Raw genomic sequence first — 12,201 nt, 5'->3', positions numbered from 1 at the left:
TCTTTCCTCTTATTCTTCTGAACTTCCCTCTACTTCATGAAAGCTCTCCTCAACTCCAAACTCACTTTAAACCTAACTGCCATTGCTGCTTTTCCATACCCAAAGCCCCTTTTTCTGACAGTATGAGAGAAATCACAGCTGCTAAAGTTCCAGCATAAAGACAGGAGTTACTCAATCATGGAATGTCAACATGTTCCACTTTGTGGGCAAGAGCATAATTTTTTCTAATGATAAACACATAAGTGATTTTACTTTAAGGGAAAGTAAAAAAAGGAAACAGTGGTTTTAATTACCTGACATCTTTTTCAAGTTGTGTAATATGTTCTTTCTGTAGACTTATTTGAGAATCTCTCTGCTGCACAGTTTCAATGAGGTATTTGTATGGCTGTTGTACTTGGTTCAACAAAGAATTTGCTCTGTCAAGCTGCCAAAACAAAAGTATTACTACCATAAGTTTTATAATTTCTAAAGCATAACTACTTGATTATTATTGGATTATAATTATTACAAACTGCATAATAATTTAACCCCCCAAAAAACAAACCACCTTCAAGTTACTAATAATTATTATCTCACTTTTCAGTTCTAATTATATGCTATTTAGATTGCAATCATGCTACCACTCTCTACACTTCCCAAATCTGCATTTTCAAGAGTTTTAATGTAAAAGCTTCCATTGATTAAAAAACATATGAAAAGTCAATGCCTCTGTTTGTAGTCCTATTGACCAGTGACTTTTTAAAACTCTACACTATTACAATGAAATTTTCAGCTGAGAAATTGATTCTAAAGAAAAACACAGTAACAATGGAAGAAAAAGCACCCTTCCTTCTTCTAATCAATTGCTGTATATGAGAAGTGAAATCCAAGATGCTTGTAAGACTAGTATAAACTGTCATACCCACAAGTAGGAAACAAATCTTTCTAGCACTATTCCCTGAACATGATATGGCCTGCATCTTGAGCAATATAACAAAACCATTCACTAAATTATTTACAGAATTAAGATCACACATCAAGATTTAGTAGTTTCAGCAGCTAGAGTACATTCAAGTCAAGAATATCAGCTACATTCTTTAAAAACTAAATTAAAATATTGTAATGTTTAGATAGGAACTGATCTAATGGAATGAATTCAATGGAAAATAGTTAAGCTTTCCAATTATTTTAAAATTTCTCAGTAAACCATCTGTATTTGCCAAATCAGACTCAGGAGCTCAGCAATTGTTTGAGGACAGATCAAAAGAAGAGTCTTAGAAATGAGAATCCATTGCAGTTATTGCATTCTTGTTCTTTTCCTCCCTCCTTTAAAAAGCTAAAAACTTATATCATAAAACTTATATCATAAAAAGTGCACTGAAATACCACTATTTGATCCAAGTTCAAAAGGAAAGCTGATACAATCACTTTGCATCAACGTTTTATCCATGTTCTACATTTTATCCAGATGACTGAACAAACTGTCAATCAAAAGAATAATAATGGGCTACCTAAGCATATCGTAGTCTACAAGAACTCTGTTTTGCTCTTAAAATAAATCAAGACAATAGGCTGGAGTAAAAATTTATCTTAGCTCAAGGAGTGCTGCAAAGACAACAAACAGAAGTTTAAGATCCTGAACTATATAAAAAAGATAATAGATAGCAACCAGTATAAAATATGAAATGCAGGAAATTTATCATAGGAACTACAGCCTCAAGGGGAAAGTTGATACTAGCAGGCATAGAACACTTGGAGCAAAACAAACTGGAGCAAATAAATCCTAGAAATAGTACAACCCAATATGGCAGAGATACAGTAAATGCTGATGAAAACACAGAAGTTTTCATTAAAAATTTTTGTCTCCTGTGTGAAAAGAAGTCAAATGAGCAGTTTGTGTAACATGACTATTTTCCAGTCTATTATGTTCACAAGTGTAAACTTGTGCACATATTGAAGGATGACAAGCAGAATGGCTTAAATAACTGTTATCAAACAAAATGGCCTAAAATCACATGCAACATTTAAAAAAGGCAAAGGAAGAAATAAATCTCATGAAGCATTCAGACCTGAATGACAGACATGAGTTTAATTGAAAGCAGGTCTTAAAAGACTTTTTTTACACATAAGAGTTTGATGTTAGTAGACTGTACACTAATAATCTGCAAAATGTTTAACTTTGCACTAGAATACATTCTGATTTAAACTGTGCAATTATATGATAGAAGATCAAGAATTTACTAGGAGAATAAAAATGTGGTGAAGATGTTCTAGGGGAATTTTACAGGAATTTGAACTAAGGTCACCAGTCCTGAATCTGTCATCAGTGATCTAGAAGCAAACATAAAACTACTGTGGGTAAGAAATGTGTTGAAGTGAAAACTAGAAGATTTAAATGGAAGGTAAAGCATAGATTTTATTTATGATAAAGAATAGTGTTAGAGAAGAATACCAAGCATAACAGTGGATTCACCAATCTCCTGATGTCATCAAGTAAAGATTTGAAAGATATGTTTTAGTCAAATACAAATTACTATGATATACCTAAGAAGAATGCACAATAAATTGTAATATTCGTTTAAAAAAAAAACAAAAAAGACTTCACTGTTCATGGATCTTTCACAGAAATAATATATATAATGATATACATACGTATCAAGTACATAAAATTAATGTAGTTTAAAACAGTAGAAAACTCAAATATTTGCACTGTGAAGTACTTGGGTATAGCAATCCTAATTTATAATTACCACGGCTTTAAAAACCACATTCCTGAAATGGTAAGTCTAGAAATTCCATACAGTATCAATATCAAATAGCAAATCTCAAAGCTCCTTGGTTCCTAAGAGAAAATTAGAAGAGAATCTTAAAAATATTTGAACAAAATAGTTTGCCTTAATTCTAGGAGATTTCAATCTGAGTTTTGTTAGTGTTTGTTCTCCATGTCGAAGTAATATGTGATTTAAGGTGTTATATACAGAATTTTAGAAGACTATTAAACTCATTGTAACAAGGAGAAAAAAACCCAAGAAACTGCTTTCAACTTTTTAACAATGCAGTTTATCTTAAACATTCCCCATATTTGTATATCCAAAAAAATCAAAGCCTGAACAATGTAGAAAAGGATCTACAGAAATATTTTCAAGAGCGATTTAAGAGAAGAACTGTGTACAATGTAACGAGGTATTAATTGAGCAATTAAGCATCAAACAAAACAAACTAGTCTGGCTAGCTGGTTTTGTGTTCAGAAATCAAAGCATTGCCTGTCTGGCTCACAGTCTTGTTTAGCCTGTAAAGGAATCCCTCTTACAGTCTTCATTTCAAAATACAATATAAACTTCTTTGAAAACTTTTATCATAGAGTTGGTTAATTATGAGGCCATCTCTTTACATCAAAATAGATTAAAAACACTGTTTAGAAAATATTTCATTTTATGAACAGCTGTTCTGCAGTGTTTATAGTTTCTATAGATTTGAAGTTTTGTGTAGCAGTAATTTACCTCTTGTGAAATCTGTGTTACTTGTTCCTTCTGATGTTCCAGATCTTTTACAAGCAATGAGTTTTGCTTTTCTAGCTGCAGTAACCTTCTTGCCAAGTGAACACTGCCAATAAAAAGCAAGCTCAAGTTGATTTTTTTCCAAAATAGGCAAAAGAAATTCTCACATTTATACTTCAGAACTTGATTGCCTCAATTTTTCACCAATGCTTAAATACTAATATATATAAACTACATAGTTAAACAGGTTGCATGGCCAAAGTTACAAAACCAAAGAAAATATTACAAGATATAACAGCACTGAAACAGCATTCCCACAGTCATGCCATTGTAATATCAGCTACAAAGTAATTACCTATACAATTTGCCCAATACTACACAATTGTAGTAACATTGTCAAAATGTTTCAACTAATTACTTTTTAGCATCTTGACAGAATCACTGCAACTGACTTCTTAAATAATTGTTTTAAAAATGCACATTAATACACATTTTGTATTGGAACGCTAAAAAATACAGTATTTTGGCACTTTCAAAACAGAGGCAAAATTGTTTTGCCTGACATTTAATATGCTAAATAAAATTTAAATATTATTGTTACTGTTATTTTGTTTTAAATAAACTCTTACATAGAGTCACAAATTAACTTAAAAGAGAAAGGATTACTGAGTTACTTAAACAACCTAGCTAAAAAATTAGATCCTCAGCTCTTGCATGCTTCATGTCCAAAGCCAAAAGAGTTTAGCATCGAACTGACAGCATAGATCCATAGGCAGCAATGGGAAGATTCAACATGCAATTCAGAGCCTATTTCCAGACATCTAACCTAGTCTTTCAAACTATTATTAACCACAGAATGGGTAAGGTTGGAAGGGATCACAGTGGGTCACCTGGTCCAACCTCCCTGCTCAAGCAAGTTCATTCTAGAGTACATGGCACAGGGTTGTGTCCACATGGATCTTGAATATTTCCAGTGAGGGAAACCCCACAACCAGTTCTTGACCATGATATTGAATCTCTGAGAGGGTAAGTGGTCTAAAGCAGACTGACAGGGAGTTTATATTTACCCCTAAGCTGAGGTTTAGAGTGTACACCACCTTGCCAACTAAACCATAGCACTAAGTGCCATGTCCAGTTGTTTCTTAAACACTTCCAGGGATGGTGACTCCACCACCTTCCTGGGCAGTCTGTTCCAAAGCCTGGCAACCCTTTCAGTGAAGAAACTCTTCCTGAACCTCCCCTGGCACAGTCTGAGGTCATTTCCTCTTGTTTTGTCACCAGTTGCCTGGGAGAAGTGAGTCACAGCCTTTATGCTCACAATGAGCCATACAAATGTCACTATTGTTTCTTAAAGACACTACGTAATAGAAATTTATTATTTAAAAATTACTGTGATCAAGAGGTATGTTATTCAGCTACACATCAGCTACACATCTATTGATCAAATTATCAAATTGACCAAATCAGAGCAAACTGGAAAAATATAGACCAGATCCTGTGTTAGTAAAGATGAAACAGTGATGTTCTGAAACCTTGGCCTTCTTAATTTCCTGACAGATGTGGTTTTGTTACAATTAAATTCAAGAATTTTTAGGGCATTAAAAATATATTTCCTACTATATGAATGCAAACAATGTAACCAATCTGTTTCTACAGCTGTTTAGTTTTATACAATTAAAATGAATCTTTCTGAAAGATAATGAAAAAAAAGACCTTAAAATGAACTAGAAAAATATATATGCACTCATTCATATGCATCAACCACATCAACAGGTTCATTCTATTACTGTATAGTTAAGTCATTAAAAAACCACCTCTTTATGTTAATCAAACTGGCTGGATTATAATACAAAACTTAATGCACATATGTTCATTTATTTTATCTTGAACAAGTAAATTCAGGAGGTGCTTTTTTTACCTTTGCTTTAGTCGTCTTTTGGCTGTTGTAGGAACATTAGCACCATATCCATATGAGAAGAGAACCCTTTCAGCTTCAACTTCATCTTCCACTGCAAAAAATTGCAGAAAGGTACTGTTGAAGAACAGTGCCAGAACATACAAATTTGTAAGCAATTCTATTTATAACTCTACACACACAAAAACATTTTTCTAGAAGCTAAATTCTCAGTTGGTGTGACCTTCTGGACTTGAGCAGAACAATTTTGTTCATGATTAGTATTAATACAATGCCATGCTTTAATATCTTACAACACTTTTATTTTCCTGACATAAGTAAAGGAAAAGAGTTCAGTGGCCTTGAATATTCATATTAATGGTACAGTCAAAAATACATACTAATAGTATGAGTTTAATTCAGCAGTAGAGGGTTAGGTTGCTTAGAGCTTTTTTTTCTAAAGAATGAATCTCCTGTGCATATATGAAGATGTAGAGAAAGACAAAATTAATGAGTATTTAAGGTGACAGGACATGACCCAGTCCATGGGACCAGAAGAGACACATCCAAGGTTGCTAAAGGAGCTGATGTGACTGTGAGGTTGCTCACTATCATTTTTGACTGTGGTGATCAGAAACTTCACCACACTTGAGGAAAACAAATGCCATATACATCTTCAGAGAAGGGCAAGAAGGAGATTCTTATGTTTATGTAAAGTAAAAATGTTAAAAATAATCTCTGCCTTCACAGCTGGTTGATTTCTGAAAACACATTTCTAAGGATTTAAAACACATTGGAATTGCTTTGAAAAGAAAACCCAATAGCAGCAAGATTAAAATGTGTACAGACTTTAACATTTCAGCTTGTGAAATTCAGGTTCTCTCTCTCCTGCAAGATAAAGTGGACCAAAACAAAAACAAAAGAAAAAACACAAGGTGTGCACGTGAGGTAGCCAAGGGCAGAGAGAGGAAGATAGAGGGGAGGGGTAAAGGGGTACAAAGAGAGAGAGGCAGGAGTGTGAGAGAGGGAAGGAGAATAAATGAACATCAGGCACCACACAACAGCTTTGATTAATCAAGTCGTTGGAAACAGAAGAAACAAATTTAGGGACTGATATGAGAGTCCTAAGTTGACTCATCTTTCCTAATGCTCAAGTGTCTCAAAATCAGAAATACTTTCTCCTCTCAACAACTTGCACAATGCTATAGCTTCTGTCCTTGCTTATCTAATACCCTTGTAATGCCATTTTAAACAAGGATCCCTAATACACATTTAGAGTCAAGTAAGTCAGTCACATATCTAGTCACATGAAAACCAGTATTCCAGAAATTCCAGGAAGTATGACAGAAAAAAATGTGGCAGTACAAATGTGCCAGAGCTTCAGATTTTCAGAGCTCTGTTAAATGTGACAGGAAATTCTCCAGTGCTGCAAATACCTCTGGTTCAGACAAACACAAACACAGACAAAATAATTTAGCCTGCCTTTGTCAGTGTCTTTCTTTTTGGTTACGAATTCAGTGCTGCATGTTTCAAATTCATGTAAATTCATATTTGTCAGCAGTGTCCATGTAAATGTCAGATCATGAAAACAAACACAAAAAAATATTAGAACTGTTGTAGGAATCAAGACAGAGTAATGTTCTGCATCAGGGTGTGTTTCTCTTATCTTCTGTTCTGACATTCAAGGCCCTTCACCTGACTTTGTGGTGGAAAACATTTACAAGTTACGGGACACTTATCAATGAAAGGTTTTTATGCCACTTAGCAAAAAAGTGCCTCTGTGAGATGCTACAGGTTCAATCTTTTCCTTAAAAAGATACTGACAAAAGCACAAAAAGAAATCAAACAAGTTGTCTACAAAAGAAATATCCTAATGTGAAGATTTCACCCTGAAAATAAAGAATAAACAAATGCTAAGAAAGTTTACTACTGCTGCTCATGTGGAAACCACTCAAATGCTGTAAGAAGTGGCTACATAAATTCTGACAGCTTCCTGAATAGGCTGTTTCATGTCATTTCAATATTAGTAAAGTGAGGCATAATGATGGGGGAGTAACAGTAAAAATCCAGTGATCTCTTCCACATGCACATTCTCCAAAGGAAAAAATAAAAGTTTTACATGATTATATGACAAAAACCACCTCACGTGCAAATACACAGTCCAGAGAACCCAACCCCCAACAGCATCCCCAAATATTGTAAAGCAGCAGAGGCTTCATGACTCAAGAGGAAGAAAAAAATATTATAGGCTATTTCAATATAAAGAAGTGACCACAGGACTGAAGATTAATGCTTATTCCTGCTAAATTCATAGAAAATTCTTATTATCTTCTACACAATGCTTCAGACCAAATTATATTCCCTAAAAGACAGGCAGGAGTATTTCCATAACACATTCAATTGGAAAAATACTTATATTTCCTTTCAACTGTTTTTCTACCTTTAGCAATTTGTGACATGTAAATATCAGGACATAATTTCATACACAGGAGGAAGTATGTCTCTCTTCTCCTTCAAAATATTTTTAAAAATGAAACACTTTTGTTTCTTCAGTTTTTCCTCAAAAGTCCAGCCTGTTGCTGGAATTCAGTCTTGACTAGTATTATTCCTAACTTTGAATATCAATATATTGTTATTAAGCAGAAAGTACTTTGAAATAATATGAAACTGTAACTCCTTTTTTTTCTCCATCAAAATCACAAAATAAAGTTGTCTTTTAACAGAACAGTCCATTTGGAAACTTTCATTTCTTTAAGTCATATTCTGTAGCATAGAATGCAAACTGTTATTAAATATCTACTTAAGAAGTTAAGAATGATTTAGTTCTGTAAAAAACTTTACTGCTGTCTCAAGATGCATAAGAAAGTGTAAATTAGTGTAAACAAAAAACAGCATTTTGAACTTTATCCTCGTGGAAAAAATTAAGGTAATGTTCAAAACGTCTGTATTAATAATACACAAATACTCCTTAGGCAAGTTTATATATATACACTTCAGAAAACATGTCACTAACTAAAACATAAGCATGTATATAGCAAACAGTCAGACCAGAACCTTGGGGTAGTCATGCCATTTTAAGTACAAGCTGCAGTTAATACAGTATGTGCAGTCTAATTACTAAAGATACCCTGAAGTCACTGCATCTTGGTAATACATACTTGGCTACACACTACTGGTTATATACAAGGCTTATGCAATGATCTTCTACCTGGAAAACACTGTAAACTGTGATTAGTTTTTGGAGGAGCAAGAAAGAGAAAAGGGCAAGAAGATAAGTGAATTAGTTTGAAGTCTTAGAATGCCCTACTCTGTTTACACACAGGCTAAAAGACTTCAAGATTAGAGTCATAGTTTCAAGTTTGAAATTACTTGCTTTATGGATTCATTTAGGCTGAGAATAAATCAATAGAGATTTTACACAAATTTTGCTGTGTTTGAGAACAGACTTTTTCTTTTTTTTTGCCAATCAGAGACAAAAATTTTGAAGAGCAATCAGGTATGAATTCAATCCATGGTTAAGTATTTGGAACAGATTGAGCTGCCAGAAGCAATTACTTAATGTCTAATTATTATGAATCTGACACAAGAAAGAGCTTTTTTGCCCCTTCCAATTAATTAAAACATTCACATTAATTGCCATACTGTATTATGAAACCTATAAGTGTCTGTCAACAAAGAGGGTTCCTTAATATTTAAAATATACTTAAATAATAAGATATGCTAAAAAGCATATCTAATTATAATGGATTTTTAAAGTAAGAAAAAGAGAAATGACAGAAAACAAAACACTGAGATGATCTTTAATAAACACGAACTTAGACATATGGATGTTTGATACACATTTACAGATACATTTAAAAACCTGTCATTAATATTGTCTATCAAAATAATTACTGCCTTTTAATTGTCAGGCATAAGGACGAAGAATGACAGGCACTGTAATACTTTCCAAGTGCCATGAGAAACAAGACATTTGTCATAATGCCAGAAACACCTACAGATACAATATAATTCATGACAGAACTTACCTTCTGCTGTCTGCAATATTATCTCATCAAGCTCTTTTTCAAGTTTTTCGTAAGTATCTAGTCTTGCTTGGAACTCAGAATTCTGTGTTTGAAGCTCAATAATGCGTGTTTCACTAGAAGACTGAAGACTATAAAACTCCTTCGTAAGCACCTGTGAGAATGAATAATGCAAAGATCAGGATTCAGCATTACAGCTATTTTTGAAAGCAGCAAAATATAATACATGTAGAATGCCTAGCAGTATGTTAAATATTTGATGCAACTTTTGCACAGAACAGATTAAAATATCTTACAAAGCAGTTATTTTTTCAATTATGTTACCTTGCACCAATTACACTCTCAGGTCATATTACTTATGCCTATCTCCTATTACTTATGCCTATCTCCTAAGGCCTCACTAACTCTAAGAATCTCTCTCTGAAAAAGCCACAAGAATTTTAAACGAGAGTTAGGAAAAACAAGGTAACAGCTAAAAGAATTCACACATGGTGGTCAAAACAGTGTAAATGCATTTATTTGTGTTGCTTTAACTACATTCGAATTTCAGTTATCCATTTAAGAAAAGAAGGTTCCTTTACAGAATAGATGCATGTAAAAAGATCAAAACAGGTGAAAAAGTAATAACCAAGTGCTAATACAGCCAAATTTAATACTAAATAAAGTAAAGATCACAAACATTCAGAATGACAAGCAAATAAAGATCTTGAGTTACAGAAATATATGCATAGTGTACACAGCAGATTCACTGCTGAAACCACTAAAGAATGCACGATGCTTAGAGAAACAAGCCACTTGAATATAAAAAGAGTGGTCTAGTGTCACAGAAGAAGTAAATGTATAGGCTAAAATTTGGCAACCTATAAACCACCTGTTTCCTAGTTTAGCAAGAGAAAATACTGTGCTGTACTCCAAATAAAAGCAAGAGTTAGTTCACAAAGGAGCCGTAGCATAGCCACAAGATACTAGTGACCACGCTATTAATAAAGATTGATATCCTATATGAAGAGTAAGAAAAAACCTTAGTACATTAATGCTATGTATAAGAAAGAAAATTAAAAAAACTAACAATTCAGACAAAAGGAACAAAAGTAAAAGCTTCAGACATCAACTATTCAAATTCTGCAAGAATATTTCTTAATGAAAGAGCACTGTTTAAAAGTGTGTCTCTAAAGACAAAATGAAGTGCCAAAAGTATTAGTAGAACTTACTGCTAAATATTCAAGTTATTATCAGACCAAATAAATGTCCACAAAGAAACTGGAAATATAACTCAAATTGAACTATTTTCTCCAAGTTTAGACATGTCTGTACAATTAAAAATCTGTTTAGGAACCTCTATGTCTAGCAAAACTGGCACTCCCAGTGCTTGTGACCACAACTGACCTCATCAGCCAGGATCTGAATGTCCCAACACAGACAAAACAAGAAATTACAGTCTACCTAAAACTCTCTGTTTCCATTCTATAGTTATTTTTCATAAACAACCTAGGCAGGTTACGCACTAGAAATGCAGAGACCTGAAGACCAGCATCCTTCTCCAAAAAACGACGGCTGCCATAGCTGGCACTTGGAAAAAAGGTTTTTCTTCTGTCCTGCCCAGTTTGTACCTGGACATTTGTTTCAAACATACACTGCCAATCTCATTTAAATATCACAAACTGGACTCTGTGATATGGTTTTAGGATTAACTTTGCACAGGTGAAGAAATTTTGTTTTAAAGTGATTTTTCTCTGAGGAATGCTCACATTTCCAATACTAAAATAAGTGAACAGGACATGACACATTTTTGGAAGCACATGTTTCAAACATAATAATTCTAAGCTTGTAGAGATAAACAGGCTCAAGTCACTCAGGTCTATGTAAATAGGTGCATTGGGTGCAGGTGCCCTCAACCAAGGTAGTGGCACCTCAAGGAAACTGTATGTAATCAAAGACAAAAATGCTGCATGGCAGTGAGGAGTGAGGGAAAAAATGTGAGAAATAGCCTTGGTGCTTGCTTTCACCAAGGGGAAAGAAGGTGAGGAGGAGGTGCTGCCGATGCCAGAGCAGAGATTTCCTTGCAGTCCATGGTGAAGCAGGTTGTCCTCCTGCAGAGCATGAAAGACCATGCCAAAGCAGTCCATAGAGAACCCCATGCTGGAGCAGGTGGACATGCCCTGAAGGCACTGCAACCTATGAAGAACCTATGAATATTTTCTCCTGAAGGAGACTGCAGCCTATGGAGGATCCACACTGGAGTGGTATAAAAGTGTGAGGAGGAAGCAGCATCAGAGAGGAACTGTTACGGACTGACTCAAACCCCTATTCCCCATCCCTCCTTGTGCTGCTCTGGGAGGGGGAAGTACAAGAGCCAGAAATGAAAGTGGAACCCAAAATAGAATGGGGTGGGGAAAGATGTTTTAGTTTTTGTCTTTGTTTCTCACCATCCAAACTTACGTCAATTGGCAAGAATTGAAATTAGGTTTTCCCCAGATCAAATCTGCTTTGCCCATGATGGTAATTGATAAGTGAACTCCCTATCTTTATATCAAACCCATGTGCTTTATAAGCTTATTTACCTCACCCCCATCCTCTTCAGGAGGAGGAATGGCAATGGCTGGGTGGGTACCTGGCACCAGACAAACTCAACCCACTACAGTAGGACTAGCAATGTTAGCTCTTTTCAATGCTGTATATACCATGTTCCCCTTTGCTTTTTCAGCTGTAAAAATGTGTTCCAGAATTACATATCAATGAAAAGTATTTTATCATCTAATGATATTATTAGAGATTCTTGCTTTAAATAACGATACTGAATTCACTG

At 34.4% G+C, this 12,201-nt stretch overlaps 1 protein-coding gene across 1 annotated transcript in view; it reads right to left on the bottom strand.

The window, feature by feature from the left end:
* Nucleotides 1-12,201, bottom strand: part of PIBF1 (progesterone immunomodulatory binding factor 1) — a 106,134-nt gene that overhangs the window by 32,772 nt on the left and 61,161 nt on the right. The window contains exons 11-14 of the mRNA XM_009074835.1: nucleotides 9,399-9,549; nucleotides 5,395-5,485; nucleotides 3,480-3,582; nucleotides 294-424 (exon numbers count right to left, since the gene is read on the bottom strand). Of these exons, the coding sequence (XP_009073083.1) occupies nucleotides 294-424; nucleotides 3,480-3,582; nucleotides 5,395-5,485; nucleotides 9,399-9,549 (476 nt within the window). The remainder of the gene's footprint in view (nucleotides 1-293; nucleotides 425-3,479; nucleotides 3,583-5,394; nucleotides 5,486-9,398; nucleotides 9,550-12,201) is intronic.

Source organism: Acanthisitta chloris, unplaced genomic scaffold (assembly GCF_000695815.1).
Source record: "Acanthisitta chloris isolate BGI_N310 unplaced genomic scaffold, ASM69581v1 scaffold10815, whole genome shotgun sequence".
In the NCBI taxonomy this organism is placed as follows: domain Eukaryota; kingdom Metazoa; phylum Chordata; class Aves; order Passeriformes; family Acanthisittidae; genus Acanthisitta; species Acanthisitta chloris.
Note: the sequence above shows the minus strand (reverse complement) of the source record. Positions and strands in the feature narration are given on the sequence as shown.